General features: G+C 39.6%; 2 protein-coding genes and 1 pseudogene across 2 annotated transcripts; 2 read left to right on the forward strand and 1 right to left on the reverse strand.

Annotated features, from left to right (window-relative positions):
• Positions 1-3,663: 3,663 nt before the first annotated feature.
• On the reverse strand, positions 3,664-4,304 carry LOC102905789 (5-azacytidine-induced protein 2 pseudogene; annotated as a pseudogene).
• Positions 4,305-5,549: 1,245 nt separating this feature from the next.
• LOC102912978 (olfactory receptor 56B1-like) lies at positions 5,550-6,513 on the forward strand. Its single transcript, XM_015997731.2, is given in 2 exon segments — positions 5,550-6,458; positions 6,460-6,513. Coding segments are annotated over 2 exon segments (963 nt in total).
• Positions 6,514-16,022: 9,509 nt separating this feature from the next.
• Positions 16,023-16,988, forward strand: Or52n4 (olfactory receptor family 52 subfamily N member 4). Its single transcript, XM_006979035.1, has one exon. The coding sequence runs from the start codon at positions 16,023-16,025 to the stop codon at positions 16,986-16,988; it is 966 nt and encodes a 321-aa protein (XP_006979097.1).
• The last annotated feature ends 3,890 nt before the right edge of the window (positions 16,989-20,878 follow it).

Consider the following 20,878-nt stretch of genomic DNA (forward strand, 5'->3'; position numbering starts at 1 on the left):
TTGGCTTTTCTCCCTCATGCCTCCAAAGGGGGCTTATTATCCTTAGGTTCTTGAGCTGGTAATATTTACTATAAATTCTAGAAGTCCATGCTTTCTGTCCCGGTCTTAGGTGAGAATATATCCTCTTTACATGTGAAATTGTATTTATCAAAGTGCTGTATTTCTCCTTCCATTGCCAAGACTCCAGGCTGTGAGGTTCTGCTCATAATGACAGTAAGTTATGAAATTCTGTTAAGTATTATTGGTTAAATCTTCAAACATAGGGTGTTATGTTCCAAACTTGTTTCCAATGTTGTTTCGGCAACTTCTGACAAAAGCAATCAGCACTCCACTCTACCATAGCAGGAGACAGATGTTGGCAAAGCATTTGAGAAGAGGACTAAGGGTAAATTTAGAAAAGACCAGGCTGGTATGGAACAGCAGTTTTTCAGTATAAAACTTCCATGGTATCTTCAAAATTTGCATATGAAACGTTTTTTGATGGAAGAAACACATTTTATGTCATCCAGAATTTAATTGTTAAAAAGTAAAACATGCTTTATTTTCTATGAGTTCAAACTCGCTTCTAGTCTTAATTGTATAACAGAAACATTAACTAAGGGGAAGATTTAAAAGAAAATAGTGAAAAATAAACAGAATTACCACGTGATCAAGTAATCCTACTTCTCAGATTTTACCCAGAAGATCTGAAGTCAGCTTGACAAAGCAGTGTTTGAAAACACATTTACTGTAGCCATATTCACAGTAACAAACTTAGGGAGTAACTGAAATATGGTATCAATATTACAAGCACTATTCATCCTTAAAAAGAAAGAAATTCTGACATTTGTGACAACACAAATAGAATCAGAGAACATTACCCTAAATGAAGTAATCCCCACACAGGAAGACAATACCACATGATACCACCCAGGTGGAGTCCAAAATAATTTTTCTCAGAGAAGAAGAGAGAGGATGACAATTCGTTGTCACAGTCCACGCTGGGTGGAGGAAGGATGATGAGCAAGGAAGGAAGCTCTCAGGTTGGCAGTAGGAATAGTTTCATCTTTTTAGATCAGTTGCATAGACTCCTGAGTAGAGCTGGACATTAAGAACAATGCCTTTCAATATTACTGACAGAATAAATTTCTATAAAAATAAGCATAAAATATTTTAGGTGAAGTATACATCAATTGACTTAATTTAATAATTCTACATAATATTAAAAGTTAAATGCCATGAAATAAAAATAAGTAAGTAAATGAAATGTATATCTTAAAAAAGAAATAAGATTAGACTCTACCAAATAAAAAAGGCTGTGTGGTCTGAGGGCCTCAGAAATGCCAGGCTTGTCCAATCATATGGGTCTGACACTTTCAAACTCTCAAGATGTGGATACTGTCCTGAGCTCCTTTGGAACGCTCACCTAAGACCTCAGAGTAAAACTAGCCTATCTCTAAGCCTGTTTGCACTTTTCAGTCATTAAATTATGGTGTGGCCACATTAAGATTACCTTTGTCATTTTGCGTTCATCATAAACAGTCGCTGGGGAGTATATGCTTATTGAAATATGGAAGCTATGAGAAATAACTGAAAGAAAATGTATCTTGCTGTTAATAGTTATTTCTTGGAGTTGATGAGGTGGTTAGGCAGGAAAAGGTGCTGAAAAGTAGCTTGATGACCCCAGCTTGATCTCCAGAAACCACAAAATGGAAGGATAGAATTGACTACTAAAAGCTGTATTCTAACTTCCACACACGAATTGAGGCGATTGTGTGCCCCCCACACACAAATAAGTGCAAAAGAATATTCACAACAAATATTTGTTTCTTGTTGGTGGTACCATAGGGGAAGTTATTTTCTCTCAATTTTTTATTCCATGTTTCAAATGAATATATCAGGAATAAAGCTATATTTAGTATTGTTAATATCCTACCTTAAAGATGTTTTAAAACTTTGATACGTAACTTTATAAATGGTGTGTGGTTTTGTTTTGTTTTTTTTTTTTGGTGTGTGTGTATACTCAACAAACCTACAATAGCTTCTATCATGGTATAAAAATTGAGAATGAAATACTTTGAAAAACTAATAATTTTGTAAAGAGCTAATATTTAACACACACGTGTATATACTTAAAATATATTATATATATAATGCTTCTGTAGTGCATCATATAAAGGAATTAAAGGCAAGAAGTGATGTTTAATTTAGTCAGAGCCACACCTGATCACACTTTATGAACAGTGAATGAGAATGTAAAGCCATCAGTTACTTTAAGCAAGAGAACAGCAGCTTTGGAAAGGCCAGATAGTTGGAGAAAGAACAAATCACAACGAAATAAGAAACAATTACAACCAAGTGAGTATACAGAAGCCATAGAAAAAAGAAGTATACAGTATACAGAAGAAGTATACAGAAGCTGGAGAAAAAGGATGTGAGGCAAAGAAAATAAATAATTCAAGTGTGTGTGTGTGTGTGTGTGTGTGTGTGTGTGTGTGTGTCTGTGTGTGTGTGTGTGTGTGTGTGTGTGACGCAAGGGACAGACTGGTTTTCCACTCAGATGATGGACCAAGAAAATAAAGGGCATGACAACCCACCGAATTTGAAGAAGTAGGAGTCTAATTTTAAAAAAAAGCATTGTCATAAACATGTAAAGATTCTGAATACACCACTGTAGCTCCTTCAGTGTGATGGAATGGCTTTTTCTTGAGATAGGATATGAATTTTGTTCCCTAGTTATGAAGATTCAGTTGTATAGGAAAAGCCTGGGAGATCTGTGTACAACAACGTACATAGCATTGTACTGTGCACTTAATGATTTGAGGATATATCTCATATTAAACATTTCTAATAAAATAATTAAAAACATCATTACATGTGGCTAAATTCTGTCTTTATAGATCTACTAAGGCTCAACTAACACTAAGCATTAGGATATATCTCCGTTATATGGCACATTAAGGTGAAAAATTTAGCTATTGTCATTTAGCATTGCTTAACCTCATTCTTTTGCAATCTCGTTTGTTTGTACACAACATAGACTATAAAATAAAATGTATTTATTTCCTAAACTTCAGCATGGTTTATTTCTGCAAATCTTTACATGTTTATGACAATACTTTTTTAAAGGCTGTATAAAATATGAATGGATATCTATATAATCATATGTAGGTAATTTACAAAAATTAAATATCCCATAATTACATACTAAAATTCTAGCTGTTTACTGGTGAATAAACAACTAAGTCAAGCATACAATGGGAAACAATAAAATGAAAGATACAATGGAAAAAAGGCACTCACTCAATTCTACAACATTTCTGAGGAGATGAAGAAATGTATAGATAAACTCTAGTTGCATTTTCGTGATAACACTGCCTTTCAACTGAGGATCTTTTAAAAACAGATCTCTTATTTATTTTGGAATTTCCATAGTGAGTCAAATTGTTAACTGTAATTTTTTTGTTAGTGGCAAGAGTCAAACCCTGGGCTATGTATGATGGCATGGCTTTCTACCATGTACTCACACCCTGCAGCTCACATAGTTGTGATCTTTAAGTTTACTTCTCTTGCCATAAACCTTTTGAACTTCCTGATACTCTAATATCACCAAGCACCGCAGTAAGAGACTGTCTATCACATCCATTCTACCATAGCACTGACATGTACATTCTGATGGTGGCTTTAAAACATCACGTAGAGACCCCTATCATAGACTTTGTCTTTCTTAAATGGATCTATCTGTTTGACTTTTTCTAGCTCTCTATTTTGAGACCATTACATTCTTTCCTTGTCAGTTCCAGCTCTTATTCCAAAGCATGGGTCTTCAAATCACTGCTCACCTTTTCAACCTCCTGGTTTGATGAGGATTTAAATTCCTCATCACTCTCTGAATTTCCACCTTTGTTTTTAGCTGGAGACGTTCTACATCTTTAGATTGTAGTTGTGCATTCACTAATTTTAAAGACTCAGAGTTTTTATTTATTTATTTATTTAATCTAAACTATTCTTCAAAATATCTCTATCAATGCAAACCTCTTGATAGGCACAGTGAGTCTTATTTATTGCTTCTTATACCATAGAATTTACTTCTTTATCTGAGCTCCAGCAAGCCCCACCACAAGCCCTTATTCTTTTCTTTAAGAAAGAGTTCTCTTTCCTTACATCCTAAAGCTGCTTCTTGATGTCTTCATACACAGTGACAAGGCAAAAGGTGAAGCAACAGACTCATCTCCTGAATGCATTGCAAGTGGAGTCATCCGGTCTCTTCTGTGGGCTTTTTCACAATTCAGAATGCAGATACCATCTTGCACTAGTGCACCCATGAGAGACTGAACATAGAAAGAGATCTCCACAGATAGAGCTCGTCACATGATAACATGCAGCATGCACAATGGGAGCTGAATACATAAATGTCTCATTTACATCTAGTGATTCCAGTATGAACCAAAATACTAAGAAAACTAAGAACTCCAACTGCAGTCAAGAAAACTCTGCCCCCCAGGAGGATATTCTGAAGACCTTGGGAAAAAGCAGGAAATTGCACTTGGTGAATTTCATTGTAACATGCAAAAGACACCTCCGTTTGTCATCAAACGGCAAAGCTGTTTGTCGCCCATGTCTTCCCCTTTACCAGAAGCAATGAAACTTTTCATTGGAAAAAAAATCGAACAGATTTTCAGACATGGACAGATAATGAGGGATCCAGTCCTAGCAACAGTCAAGACTACCAGGAACACAGCTCTTACAGCAGAAAATCTCTGGAAGGTGATTCTTGGATATCCCAAAACTGTGCTAAATCTACTGAGACAGAATGTGGGGTCAAGGAGGGACTAAAAAGCATTACTTTTACTTAGTCTGCCACCATTGCACTGATTGAATCAACAATCAGAGCTGTATTTGTAAGACTTAACTCTGTGGTGGTGGTGGTGGTGGTGGCGGCGGCGGCGGCGGCGGCGGCGGCGGCGGCGGCGCACGCCTTTAATCCCAGCACTCAGGAGCAGAGGCTGGGCTACAGAATGAGTTCCAGGATAGCCAGGGCTGTTACACAGAAGAACCCTGTCTCAAGAAACCAAAAATAAAAAAATAAAATGAGCTCTGAAGTTCATCATGATTTGATCATGAGGACACTGTATCTCTTAGTGGCTCTCCCAAGAGAGTATTCAAACTAGTAGACTTTGACTAAAAATATTGCTGAGTTTTTTAGTATGTACATTTGCACATGCTGTGCATTATGTACAGCATTGACTTTGCAATATGATCTAGAACCCTCAGTTCCATATTATAAGAGTGAGATTTATGACATGCAAACTATAATATTAAGTGTTTAAGTACTAATAATCTTAAGTGTTTCAATTAGCCCTTCAATAGCAATGACATATTTTTGCTTTTCAAATAAAGAATGGAAATGGGAATTTTAGACATGGTTTTATAAAGTATGTAAACTTCCTAAATACCCATTCATTGAATAAAAAGGAACCTTTAATATAAGAGAAAAACATCCTTTAATGATGTTTATGTTCAGAGAACACAACATTGAAAACCCTCTCTTTTCTCTTCCTCACAGGAAAATGTCTGCATCTCTCAAAGACTTCAATAGTACCAAGTTCCAGGTATCTGAGTTCATTCTGATGGGATTCCCAGGCATCCACAGCTGGCAGCACTGGCTCTCCCTTCCATTGGCTCTGCTCTATCTCTCAGCAATAGGAACAAACGTCCTCATTCTCATCACCATCTATTGGGACCCTTCCTTGAAGCAGCCCATGTACCTTTTCCTGGGCATCCTCTCTGTGGTGGACATGGGCCTCGCCACCACCATCATGCCGAAGATCCTGGCCATTTTCTGGTTCGATGCCAAGGTCATTAGCCTTCCGGAGTGTTTTGCTCAGATTTATGCCATTCACTGCTTTGTAGGCATGGAGTCGGGCATCTTCCTCTGCATGGCTTTTGATAGATATGTAGCTATTTGTTATCCTCTCCGTTACTCATCAATCATCACCAATTCCTTAATCTTAAAAGCCACCCTGTTTATGGTGCTGAGAAACGGCTTGTTCGTCATTCCAGTGCCTGTGCTCGCGGCCCAGCGGAACTATTGTTCCAGAAATGAAATCGATCATTGCCTGTGCTCTAACCTTGGCGTCACAAGCCTAGCTTGTGATGACAGGAGGCCAAATAGCATTTGCCAGTTAATCCTGGCGTGGCTTGGAATGGGGAGTGACCTGGGTCTCATAATATTGTCATATACTTTGATTCTGCGCTCGGTACTCAGACTCAATTCAGCTGAAGCTGTTTCTAAGGCTCTGAGCACTTGTAGCTCCCACCTCATCCTCATTTTTTTCTTCTACACTGTTGTTGTAGTGGTTTCAGTAACTCACCTGGCAGAGACCAAGATCACCTTGATCCCAGTTTTGCTCAATGTGATGCACAATATTATCCCTCCTTCCCTCAACCCTATTGTGTATGCTCTTAGGACCAGAGAACTCACTCAGGCAAGGCTTCCAAAAGGTGCTTTGTTGGGGTTTACAAAAGAAATAAAAAAACCTTTTCCATGATGTATGTGGACTTCAACTTCTCCTAAACTCTATGGTGGCATTCTAGACATGATGGAGGGGGACGGATGTGCCTCTGAGAATCCCTTTGCATGTTTTTTTTTTTTTTTTTTTTTTTTACGGAAAAAATCATGAAAACTTAACAGATGGAAAAAGAAAAAATTCCATTCACAATCGTTCCAAAATGAGCATAAGTTAAATAAGTATATTCAAGTATATGGAAGGACTGTCCACCAGACCAGCCAAATGATATTACAAATATAACTAGTGATTAATATGTATAACCCAAAGTAAAAACCAATACAATAACAAGTACATGAATTATAGGACATGCTTGCACTTGGTTAGCTGTATGTTGGGAGCAAAGTCAGTCTGGTAATTAGCACTACCCCAGTAGTGTGTGATGCAGAGACAGACATAAAAAATACTTATGACAAGCAAAGCTTGAGCAGGCTGTGAGAGGGTCTTAGGTGGCTGATGAGCAGGTGACCTAGCATGAAGAAGCAAATTCACTTATATCTGGTTGTTGCCTTCTTGCCTTTCCCGACTTGCTCTCTGCCCTTCTGTGCAGCTCACTATCTAAAGAATTGACTTTCACGTACCATGAAATCAAGCTCCCCTGTCTTGGGACATTCATAATTGCAAGTGCAAAAGAAAATAGAATTTGGGTTATTTTAGACTCTTTATTCTTCCACTCCCTGCCTCCCTCAACATCATGTTTCTGGTAGGCTGCATCTCGCATAACACTTCTCAGGTGGTCTGCCTGCTATAGCATGTGTGTCTATCCAGTGACACTTCCCCCCCCTTACCTTCTCATGAGACAAAGGACATAATACAGAATTTCTGGTATTAGTTGGTAAGAGGTACGTCCTACTCCACTGAGCTATGCCAGCTCCTTTCTGCTGTGTGTCTGTGGATCCGTGTACTTGCATGTGAAAGACAGGGCAGGAAAAAGAGGGGAATGGCCTCTTCTTCCCCCATACAGGACAGTATTATTCTCTGCCTCTGTGCATGTATCCATGTTTAGATCCAGGGCCTTTCATAAAAATACTGAAATAACTACAAAATATTTATTTTGTAATGAAGAAAACACAGTTATGGAAGCTGACATTCCACAGATACCACAGAATCCTGAAAAAAAAAACCTGCTTTAATTTGAAATGATCTTCAAAATAATTTACCCTGTGCCATATGTCTATAACAAAATTTTAAGTTCTTATGATGTCATTTCAGGTTTACAGCAATGTTGCAAGATTAGAACAAGAAATGCTTTGTTGGTCCAGCCAAGGCTACATAATGAGATCCTCCCTCAAACTTATCAAGTATTTATATATGCCCAATTATGAGTTATCTTCTTTCCATATGTATGTGTGTATGTGTATGTATGTACTATTTTTCTGAGCTATCAGAAACAAATACTGTTCATTCTTAAACACCTCATTGTGTATTTTCAAACATGAAGCCAATGATTTTTATAACTATAAAAGCATGAACAAATTTAAGGTGCCAGGGGCCAGCTCCAGCAGTTGGCAGGTCCCAAAGAGGAGGTAAGGAGTTGGCGGGGGAAGAAGTGAGGCAGGCACAGTAATCAAGAGGATCTTGCAGTTCTGACTGATGAACAATCAGGTTGCTTCTTTATTTATACAGATTCATAAGACAAAGACAGACTCGATTTTTTTTTTTTTGGTTTTTCAAGACAGGGTTTCTCTGTGTAGCTTTGCGCCTTTCCTGGAACTCATTTTGTAGCCCAGGCTGGCCTCGAACTCACAGAGATCCACCTGGCTCTGCCTCCCGAGTGCTGGGATTAAAGGCGTGTGCCACCACCGCCTGGCTGACTCATGATTTTTTAAAAGGTACAGATTATATCATTTTGTCTCCAGACATGTGTTTGATTTTCTATAACATGTCCAGAGTCATAGGTTCAGTTACAAGTAATAAGTACAGATAGAACAGATTTTGCTTTTTGTCATTAATCCTATAACCCTATTTCAAAGAATCCATAGACTATTTTTGCTAAGGCAAGCATATTTAATATTTAACAGCCTGTTTCCTGGCTGTCAGCACTTGTGGTTTCAAAGAGCTAGGTAAATAGAAAATATCTGAGCCAGCTCAAGTGAATCATCATGGCTTGAAAAGTGCTCTACCAATCCTTAGTGTACAAAGTGCTACTCATAAATCAGCCTGTCATTGAATTTCTATTTTTCTAGGGAATACCCTGTATAACCACCTATTTAGTATGTTACTTATTCAGCAAACTCTGAGCATAATATAAGAGGAGGCCTCTAATCTATTGTCAAATTTCCTAGTCAGTTGGAGCTTGTCAGTCTCCTTTAAGTTTACATTGTTCTAATTATCCTGTTTGAGTTTATTTAGGAGTAGGTGTACCAAGAAGATCCTAGAGTCATGGCCTCATAAAAAAGTTTCTAGTGTCTTTGTGCTTATCACAATCTCCAAGACATAAGGAACAGTTCTGAATATGGCCATATAAAATGATCTCCCACCAGGAGGTGGTGGTGCACCCCTTTAATCCCAGTACTCAGGAGGCGGAAGCAGGCAGATCTCTGTGAGTTCAAGGCCAGCCCGGGCTGCAGATTGAGTTCCAGGACAAGCGCAAAGCTACAGAGAAACCCTGTCTCAAGGAAAAAAAAAATCTTCCTAAAAGCGGGAGGGGTAATAAGTTTAGGACTTTCCTAAAGAAACTCAGACATAATTTTTTCTGGGAAAGATATTCAATGAATTATAATGTAGAAAGCCCCCCAAATATGCAACACATAGAGACCAAACTGATAGTGAGAGACAACCCAACAGTGATGGTCGCATTCAGCTCAGCTCTGTTGGAACTGTGTCACACAACTGCTCTGGCTTCATGACTCTCGCCATTTCCAGTGGATATGTATGGCTGTGTCATTAAGGAAATCACATCAGTATTTTAATTCAATTTACATGGATCATGTTTAGATTTCCAAAGTTCTATGATATCTTTTGTGAAAATGCTTTGAGAAAATGTTGGAGATTCAATAAAATACACGATCAAACATTTCATTTGACTTTTATATCTTTATGAGAGATTTCTCATATTATTTCAGCTTTACAGGGTAATGGGCAATAGTGTGTATTTTCGAGGTATGCAGTATGCTGTTTTGATATGCCTATGTGTTGTGAAATGACCAGCATATTCATGCTAATTAAGGTATCATCAACTCATCAAGACAATATCCATTCTAAAAGCAGTTCATATTCTTCTTACTGAACTCACCCAACAGCATCGGGTCCTTACAGAGAAATCATACAGGCTCCCACCATAAGGCATTAAAATTGGTAATATAAATTAAAAATAATTTATTCATGTGTGTGCATGTGTCTTTGTCAGTGTTTGTGTATAGGCAGGCATACAGACATATGCGTGTGCGTGCGCCGAGATGCCAGCAGGGGGCACCGACCCCTTGGAGTTACAAATGTTTGTGAGTTACTTGATTTAGCTGCTGGAATAAAATCTCTGGTCCTTGTGACTTAGCAGCAAGTCTTCTTAACTGCTGAGCCATCTCTGCAGCCCCAGTAACACAACTCTTTAAAGCAGTATTTCTAGTAAACAAGCAAGAGCACAGATGACATAGATGGGCATTAGCAGCCTGCCATCAGATGGGCATATTCTGTTGTCATCAAATAGTAACCATTCGGACACAAGAGGAGTGCATTTGCTTTCATTTATTCTTTGAAAATTTCATACAGGCATACAATGTATCTTGATTGTAACTACCCCTCACACCCCCTCTAGTTTTCCCAGGATTCCTCATCTCATCTCCCTCTCAACCTCTTGTTCTCTATTTATATTTACTTATTTATTTTTAACATCCTGACTTTAGTTAGTACTGCCCGTATGTGTGTGAGTGTGAGGTCATCGACTGGGGCACTGGGAACAAACCAGTGTCCACACTTATGGAAAAAAGGTGACTCTCCCTTCCCCAGTAACCATCAACTGTCCAAATGCAAACAAGAATACATACATTCAGTAGCTTGCAAGACCCCTCCACTTTATGCTTCTGGAAGTCAGTCTCTTCTACCCAGTGGGAACAATTCCCATTTTTTATCAAAGATTTTTTTGAGATAGTCTCACTATTTAGCCCAAGTTAGCCTCAAACTTGAATTTTTCTTGTCTCAGCCTCCCAGGTACTTATTTCTGATAACGTAGACTAAATTGACTCATTGTTCTATTTTATAATAAGGATACTAAGCAAATACACTAAATGTCTTTAAACATCAACACAATGTATGGATTTTATTCACATTGTTTGCAATCACAGGTTTCTTATTATAAGTATTGTATAGAACTGCGAAAGCATATAAAAGTTTGTCCACATGGATGCTGATAGACATTTAGGTTATTTCTCAGGTTTAGGTTGTGCTACAGACACATTGCAAGTACGCTGCAATCTGCATTCTACTTGATGAACTCCAGTGAATGTAGGTACACATTTTGTTGAAGAGAGAACTGTGGGTTACCTGTATTTATCATTACAAGACACACACACACACACACACACACACACACACACACACACACACACACACACAAAATAGCTAGTTTCATTTCCACTAGTGGTTCTCAACCTGTGGGTCATGACCCCTTTGCGATTACATATCAGATATCCTGCCTATCAGATAATTATATTACAACTCATAACAGTGGCAAAATTATACTTATGAAATAGCAATGAAATATTTTTATGGTTGAGGGTCACCACAACACGAGGGACTGTCATTAAATGGTCACAGAGTTAGGAAGGTTGAGAATAACTGCTTTACACTCCTATCAGTTAACACGGGACAGCTCCAGGTTCTCACCCCAGGCAACACCTAACACTTTTAGGCTTTGTCATAGCCTACACATGCCAGTACGTATCCTACATCGGGAGAGATTCAATATGCATTTTTTTTTCTCCTGGTAATTAGAAAAGTCAACATCCATTTGCCTGTTTGCTGGCATAGCTGTTCTTTTTCTTGCCAGTTTTTGAAGGGACGATTTACACGCCTTGCTATGTTTGCACACAGCGAATACTATCTCCGCTTTTGTGCCTGATGTTTTCGTATTTTACCTTTTTTTTCACTAAAATATTAAATGTTTATTTACTCCAATCTGTAATTATGTGGATAACATTTTTGTGACTTCATTTCCAAACCTTGCCTACTACAAATCACAAAGAAGATACATGTTTTATTTTTCATGTTTAGTTCTAATGTTTTTCTGAAATTTACTTTGGCAAGAGCCATTTAAGGGGAAAGACAGGTTTTTTTTCCATTATATGTCTCATTAATGTAATAGTGTCCAATGAAAATATATTTATTTTGAGTTCTAGATTAGGTCACCTAATGTGCATTTCAGGATTTGGTATCTGTATTCTGTATTCTTATAACAAACCCTTTGATAAATATTAGGGAGGATAACCTATAATTTAGGAGGTTGCATAAAGTGCCTGCACACACACACACACACACACACACACACACACACACACACACACACACACCACACACATATATAAAATCTTTAAGAGTTTTAATAGGAAGAGTGAGGTCAATATCTATACATCATTGAGACAGTGCTATGCATGTAGTAATGTGATCTCACAGAAATTAAAGGGTTAAAACTACCCCTCAAATTATGTACAGGACACACACACACACACACACACACACACACACACACACACGCATGCACAACTGTTTACATTTAGGCTCCTATCAGTAGTTCACAACAGTTCCAATTCCTCATTCCTGCGAATGACAAGTGACCATGACAAATTTATGTAAATTGACAAAAATCAGATCTTAAATCCAGGTATTCTTACAAATTGGTCGAATTTATATAAATTTAGTTGATGATATTTTTGTGGGAAAACATATAGATTTGTAGTGATTATATTGTGCTATTGGGGGCTGTGGGAAATGGAGGCTGGCTGGGCTGCTCTGGATATCTACCTACTCAGAGTTCCTTTCACAAAGCTATGTAGAAAGTACATGTGGATGGATTTCCTGCTGCGTTGGAGCTTTTCTGTAAAGGGCTATCCACCACCATGAGCAGCCTAAACTCCCAGCCCTGTGGCTCCACTGTTGAGTGCCTGTTGGGCAAAGGTTACAGTAGCCAAAAGCTCCCCTTCCCTCCCCCAGCCCTGGCTTTTGCCAGCAGGGAGAAAGGTATTTCCTCGAGGAAGGGAAGCACAGCCTGATAGATTGTCCACACACTGTAGAACCAACTCATGGTTCTCGGGAGTCCTGTGGATTCCTTATTCAATCTCCGTTATCCAGACAGTTATTGTTATCTGTATATTAAAGTTATTGATGCTCTAGCTCCTGCCTAAAGCTTTCCACCCTGAACTGGTCCTCATGTGCCAGTGTGTCAAGCGTCTCCTACAGACTCCATCTCTGATTTCTGTGTTGTGTGTGCTGCCCTTCTTCCTAGTATTACTCTCAGAACCTGTGGCAGACAGCTTCTTTTCAGTAAGTCCTTTCTGAAAATCACAATTCCTCTCCCAAACCTTCAACATCAACAATTCAAACACAGATACATGCACATATACATACACCTCCACACCCCCACACCACACACACACCTCCCTTCTACACACACCCACACAGAGTCTGATGCTTCTTTGGGAATCACAGGCACTGGATTTTCGTTCTGCCACAGCTGCTGAGATATTTGCAGCATGCCTCCCCCCCACCCCGCCCCCGTCCCCCCCATCAAGTTCTGAGCTTTCAGCAGGATAGGCCTGAGTGGATGAATTCTCCACATTGTCCCATGGCAGAAGGTCAGTGTTTCCGAAAGAAAAAACATAGTGAATCGTGGAACGCCATTTCTGTACTCCAAACATTTAGTTAGGTTGGAAGTGGAGTGTGGAAGCAAATGGAGAATTTGGGATTCAATAGTTTTCCTCTAGGATGAGAAAAAAAAATACGAGATATGATTAGAAATACCAAATATAAAGCACTTTTTTCTACAAAGATGCAAAACTTAAAAAAAAAAAAAACTAAGCAATTCTTATAAAAACAAAGGAGGCAGTGAAAATGCCCGCTGTGTCCCTTATCTATGGTAATATACTATTTGTCAAGGTCACTTAACACACAGTTTTTATTTAGAAACATCACAGACAGTGCACTAGAAGGCAGTTCCTTCCAGGGCATCCATACTCAATCCTCTAATGGACCCGAGGGAATCAGGACACAATTACTGCGCCATTTTGCAAACAAAACTTGTTTGAAAGGCTCCTGTCTTCCTCCCCTGGGGCTTTTAGTCTTGGAGGCTGGAGGGGTGGCATCCTTCTTGTCTTGTGGGTGTGGGGAAAACTCCTCAGTGCCACACTGCCTAGCTCGGTTCTCAGGATCCTATAAGTACCACTTATAGCTTGGAAGTGGGACATGCCGGGTGCGTGGGACCTACCCCAGCCGCACAAGAGTGGCAAGGGCGTCGTATGTACCGCCAGCAGCGCTCACGGTGGCGCAGGTGGCACTGGACTGGTTTGAGCCTTCCCGTGGTCTGTGTGGGGTCAGATCTCCCGTGTGCCTGCGCTTTTGCTGCAGATCCTGCGTAGCCCTTGCATCTGAGGGTGTGCACGGTCCGCTCCAGCAGCTCTCGCGCGTTCTTAGGTTAGTTGAGAAGACCTCGGGGTTTGGGGCCCCCAGGCGCCGGGGTGCAGGGTGGAGGGCTTGATCCGAAGCCACCGAGAGGTCACAGGAACTGGGGCGCGGGACCTCCTGGGCTTGGACATCCGGGATTGGCGACAGGACCCCGCAAGCACACAATTGTCAAACTCCTGGAGCCACCGCAACTGCGGGCCATCTCTGGCAGCTCCCATCCCAGGCAGATCTGGAGGGGGTGGGGCACAGACCAAGCCTCAGGGGTTGGGGTGGTGGGAAGAATGGGGCTCAGAGCACAGGCTGTGCAGCCACATGGACTGGATGAATTTAATATGCCTTTAGGTTGTCTGTCTGGGTCTCAGCCTGGCAAGGGCTCTTGGCAGCTGAGCTCCCGGCTTTGGATGGCGAAGATGGAGAAGAAAGTCACTTCCATAGATAGGAACTCAGGAGGGAATGCACATGGGATTTACTGAGAACTGTCTGTTGGTTCCTGTGGGCAGTCAGGAAGGCTTTACCGAAATATAACTTTTATGTATATGGCTCCCCACCCACAAGAACCCACTTAAAATGAGCTCTATTTTTATGATTATAAAACATAAACCCAAAGGGCAGAGAGTATAGATGAGAAAATAAATATCAAAGGCGACAGCACATTATTGAAAAAAAATACATATTAAATGGAGAAATACTATAACTGAGGCAAAGACTTGATAGCCTTTAGTTAGACATAGTAATATTAACCACATATGTATAATATATGCATATAGAAACATGTGTATGAAGTATGTTTGATATATTTAACATAGGCAATGGAAAATCTCAGAGGAGAAGGAAGGTAAAAAAGGGGGATTTGTAGAAAGAGTAAACCAAAGGAGGACTCACCATCCTAGGCACCATTAGCTGCTCTTGACCTGTGCAATACATTCAATTTGGAAAAAAATTAACATAGTATGCTAAAAGACGATAATGAGAAATCATGAAGAATGAGGAAACTTAACAAAAAATTTTACTGACTTGTAAGATCCTGGATTTATTGAGAATAAATTATTAGATTATTTTCAGAATCCTTTGAACAGAGCCTCAGTAACTAATGATCAACATCGATCACTGATTAAGAAAAAGAATTTTAGCCGGGCACCGGTGGCACACGCCTTTAATCCCAGCACTTGGGAGGCAGAGCCAGGCGGATCTCCGTGATTTCGAGGCCAGCCTGGTCTACAGAGTTAGTTCCAGGACAGGCTCCAAAACTACACAGAGAAACCCTGTCTTGAAAAACAAAACAAAACAAAACAAAACAACAAAAAAAGAATTTTAAAAGTCCATGTCCTAAGTGTCAATCACTGAGATGGTGAACTTCTTCTTTCATCTACTTTTATTTATTTATTTATATAAGAGTCTTGCAAAGTGTCCCAGGCTAGATGTGAGCTCTCCTGCCTCAGTCTCCCCAGTGCTGGGATTATAGGCATGCAGCCAACATGCCTGGACCAAATTACTCTTTAAGATCATACCTATAGTAAGATGGGTATTGTCATTAACAGTTGAGTAAGGCATTCTTTTAAAAAATGCCTTTTTTAAGAAGTCATAATAGAATAGTGGATAATTAATTTGTAAGGATGAAAATCTATCTTCCACAAATTCAGAGTCAGGATCTGATCAATAACAATTTCTTGAATGAATCACCGAATTAACAATAAATAACAATGCAAGTAAAACTATTCCTTTAATTACTTACTCATTAAAATGTATGATTTTTGAAAGCAAAAGAGAACTATTAGTTATAATTACAACCTATATTTTCTTTTGTCCTTTCTTTAGGAAAACCTACATAATTTTAAGCAGTTTCATGGTGGTACTAGCCTGGTCATGTCAATGCAGAATAGCACAGATCTGACCCCAGCTTCCTTTGTTCTGAATGGGATCCCAGGCCTGGAAGACATACACGTCTGGATTTCCTTCCCATTCTGTTCCATGTATGCAGTGGCTATGGTTGGGAACTGTGGTCTCCTTTATCTCATCTTCTTTGAGGACTCCTTGCACAGACCCATGTACTACTTTTTAGCAATGCTTTCTCTAACAGACCTTGTCATGTGCTCTAGTACAATCCCTAAAGCCCTCTGCATCTTTTGGTTTCATCTTAAGGAAATTGGATTTAATGACTGTCTTGTCCAGATGTTCTTCATCCATACCTTCACAGGGATGGAGTCTGGGGTGCTCATGCTGATGGCACTGGACCGCTATGTAGCCATCTGCTACCCACTGCGTTACTCCACCATCCTCACCAATCCGATCATCGCTAAGGTTGGGTTTGCCACCTTCCTAAGGGGGGTGCTACTAATAATTCCATTCATGTTTCTCACTAAGCGCCTGCCCTACTGCAGAGGCAATATACTAAACCATACTTACTGTGACCACATGTCTGTAGCCAAGTTGTCCTGTGGCAATGTCAAGGTGAATGCCATTTATGGTCTGATGGTCGCTCTCTTGATTGGGGGCTTTGACATTCTGTGCATCACTGTCTCCTACACCATGATCCTGAGGGCAGTGGTCAGCCTGTCCTCCTCAGATGCTCGACAGAAGGCCTTCAGCACCTGCACTGCTCACATCTGTGCCATTGTTTTCTCCTACAGCCCAGCCTTCTTTTCCTTCTTTTCCCACCGTTTTGGGGGCCACACCATCCCTCCATCTTGCCACATCATAGTGGCTAATATTTATCTGCTTTTGCCTCCCACTATGAACCCTGTTGTCTATGGAGTGAAAACCAAGCAGATACGAGACTGTGTCATAAGGATTCTTTTGGGGTCAAAGGATTCAAAAACCCATGGCATATAAATAAGCTTTGCCAGGGAGACAAAGAAGAATTACACCTAATTGCCTATTGAGGCAGAAGCTGAGGATGAAATCCTGGTAGATGAACTTCCTTAACAAGGCAATAAAATCTGGACCTTGTTAAATGTATTTCTTTCAACTTCCCTGGCAAGTCCACTAAGCTTCCTATGACTCTAATTTCTCACTTTTTTTTTTTGTTGGTATTGGTTTTCTGAGATAGGGTTTCTTTGTGTATCATTGGCTGTTCTAGAACTAGTTCTGTAGATCAGGCTGACCTTCAACTCACAGAGATCCTCCTGTCTCTGCCTCTGAAGTGCTGGGATTAAAAGCGTGCACCACCACTGCCCGACAGCTTCTCACTCTTTTGAAGAACTAATGTAAAGGATAGACCAGGTTTCATTTGACAAAATCCAGTGAAAAATGAGTAAAGCATGAGGACTTTGAGTCTTGTTTTAATACAGAAACTTTCATTTTTAAGATATTTGCAAGTTAAGCCGGGTGGTAGTGGCGCACGCCTTTAATCCCAGCACTCGGGAGGCAGAGCCAGGTGGATCTCTGTGAGTTAGAGGCCAGTCTGGTCCACAGAACAAGATCCAGGACAGGCACCAAAACTACACAGAGAAACCCTGTCTCAAAAAACCAAAAAAAAAAAAAAAAAGATAATTTGCAAGTTGTTGCTTCCAATAGAATATAAGTATATATATATATATTTACAAAGATGCAAAAATACTTATTTCTTCAAGTACTTCTTTCTTTATGAAAAAGACAAGAATATTTCCCATAAAGTCGTGAACACAATGCACTTTAAATATCTAGACATCTCAATAGAATCTTATTAAGCTAGCTAGATTTCTTTATCAAAGCCACTGGCATAATTACTTAACAGAACAATTGACTGTCCCATTTCCTTCAGGAGGGCCTTAAAGAGCCTGCAGTCCAGAAAGAGAGCTAATTCTCTGAAACACATGTAAGAAAATGTATATATTTTCCCCTAGAAACATCATAAGTGAAACTATCAAATTTTATTTTTTAAGTTGTATCCAATTGTGAATACAATAAAGTTAAATGCTTTTCTAATATTTAAAGATTCTACTAAAGTAAAAAAAATAGTTCAGAGAAATAGTATTTTTATATTTAATGTTTCATTCGTTAGATTTTACAAGGAATGAAGAGTAAAAACAATTTCTATTATCTTTCTCTGTCCAGCAATGAAGAAAACACATGCTTTCTCTCAAATTAGTGAACTGTAGTCATCAAATTTCATTCATTCATTCCATAAATCCTGTTGTACTGTATCACATTTAATGACCTATAAGATGACACCATCTTTAATATAAGTGCTGGAGACAATTACTAAGATCCACAATTAGTCACAACGCACAGAATAAGGGTCTATAGGGTGTCCAACCCCAACTGATGCAACTAATTTGTAACCTATACACCTAAGACTCAGGGAAAATGATGGAAGATGGGGTGGGAAGATTATCAGAACCAGAGGGTCAGGACACTTGCTGCTAGATAGTACTTTCTAGACACCACAGGGAATCTGCACCCGTGAAATCCTAACAATGTGGTTGCCTAAAACAAGATTTTCCTAATGTCAACACCAGTGGGCATTCCAGTGAATGGGGGAAATTTCAGAAGGTCATACTCCAGATGAAGAACTACAAGTAGCCAATGGATTCTGAGAGAGAAGAATAAGTTTTCCCCAGGAATCAATCTCCTAATAGGTTATCTAGTATGAACTGGTCAACCCTAAAATATACATAACCATCAACACTAAATGAATTTGGTAGATGTGGTATTTACACACACACACACACACACACACACACACACACATTTTTTATATGTCAATAATTAAAGAAGAGTTCATGGATTTGAGATGGGATGGGTGAGCAAGGGAGGAGCTGGAAAGGAGATGGGGGGATGGAAATTATGTAAATAAAGTACTACTATATGAAATTCTTAAAAGAATAAAAATTATTTAAAGAATTGTGGTTGGATTATGGCTTATTTGGTAAAGTGCTTATTGTAATCATAAGAATCCTATGATACTCAGAACTAATATAAAATAGCTAGGGGTGCTGGCATGAGCTTGTAATTCCAGCATTTAGGAGCTGGAAACAGGAGGATCCCTGTGACTTGCCAGACAGCTAGCCTAGACTAAATGCTACATCCATAGATTACTACAACTCTCAACCTTCATCAAAAAAGCTTCTTGCAACTGGGCGGTGGTGGCTCACGCCTTAAATCCCAGCACTTGAGAGGCAGAGCCAGGCGGATCTCTGTGAATTTGAGGCCAGCCTGGGCTACTAAGTGAGTTCCAGGAAGGGCTCCAAAGCCACACAGAGAAACCCTGTCTCAAAAAACCAACGCCCCTCCCCCCCCCCAAAAAAAACAATCAAACAAAAAGCTTCTTGCAGTAAATGGAAATTAACACAGGCACTTAACTGGTCACTATACAGGGAATGAGAAATTGTGGACTGCTCAGTCCTAAATGGAAAGTTCTTTATCACACCCCTATACTCATCCACAAGGCTCAGACATTTTCATGGATGATGGTGTGAAAAGATTGCAAGAGATGGTGGCCAATTTCAAGAAACCTGTTTCAGACACACTGCAAAGCAGATGCACATATGAACTCACAGGAACTGTGACAGCATGCATAAGACCTACACAAACTCAAACCAGATGCATACCAGCATGGATGGGGAGATAGGCATACAATCCCACCGTTAGCAGCTGCTGAAATTTCATGACTTGTGGGAGAAGGAGAGTCAGTTTTCTTTAAACTGTAGGCCACCACAGTCCAGGGCAAGCCAACATTCCCAAGAGTAGTTGGGCAGCATGAAGTGGATGTTTGTTTGCTTGCTTTCAAAAAACAAAACAAAACAAAACAAAACAAAAACAAAAGGGAAGAAGAACTATCAAATGTGGGTGGATAGGGAGATGAGAGTGGAGGGGGTGGATGTGAGAGTAACTGGGAGAAAGGAGCTGAATATTACTAGAATTTACTGCCACTAGATACAAGGATTATCTACACAAAATATACTACACTTGTGAAAAAAACAATATCTTTTTTTTTATTAGTCTGAAAGTGGAAACAACTCATATGCCCACTCAGTGCTGAGGGATTAAAAAAAAAAGGGTTATCAGAGCTAGAGGTTACTCAGTCATAAACACATGGAAGACTGATACTTGTAATAATGTGCTAGACACAAAACTAAATACTGTATAGTGCCATTTATAATAACTATCCCGAATAAATAGATTCATGAAACAGAAGTCAAATTAGTGTTTTTTACGATTTATTTTTATTTTATTTTCATTGGTGTTTTTCTGCATGTATGGCTGTATGATAGTGTCAGAATCCCTGGAACTGAAGTTATAGACAGCTGTGAGTTGCCATGTGGGATCTGAGAATTCAACCCAAGTCTTCAGGAAGAGCAGCTAGTGCTCTTAACCACTGAGCCACCTCTCCAGCCCTCAAATTAATGTATTCTGAGACAAAGAGAAGGTGTAATAAAAATGGTCATTTATAACTATCAAGTTTGTACTTGAGATAATGGAAATACCTTTGGACTGTGGTGATGGTTGCCCACCACAGAGAGTACACTAAGAATCTGTGAATTGTTTACATCAAATAGCTAAGATGCCCAACACAGTTTTCTATGAATATCACCTTTATAAAACAATGAGCTGTAATTTTTTTTTGTTTTTTGTTTTTTTTTCTTCGAGACAGGGTTTCTCTGTGTAGTTTTGGCGCCTGTCCTGGCTCTCACTCTGTAAGCTAGGCTGGCCTCGAACTCACAGAGATCAGCCTGGCTCTACCTCCCAAGTGCTAGGATTAAAGGCATGTGCCAACACCGCCCGGCTGCTTGTAAAAATGT

The sequence above is a fragment of the Peromyscus maniculatus genome, chromosome 1 (assembly GCF_049852395.1).
Source record: "Peromyscus maniculatus bairdii isolate BWxNUB_F1_BW_parent chromosome 1, HU_Pman_BW_mat_3.1, whole genome shotgun sequence".
Lineage (NCBI taxonomy): Eukaryota > Metazoa > Chordata > Mammalia > Rodentia > Cricetidae > Peromyscus > Peromyscus maniculatus.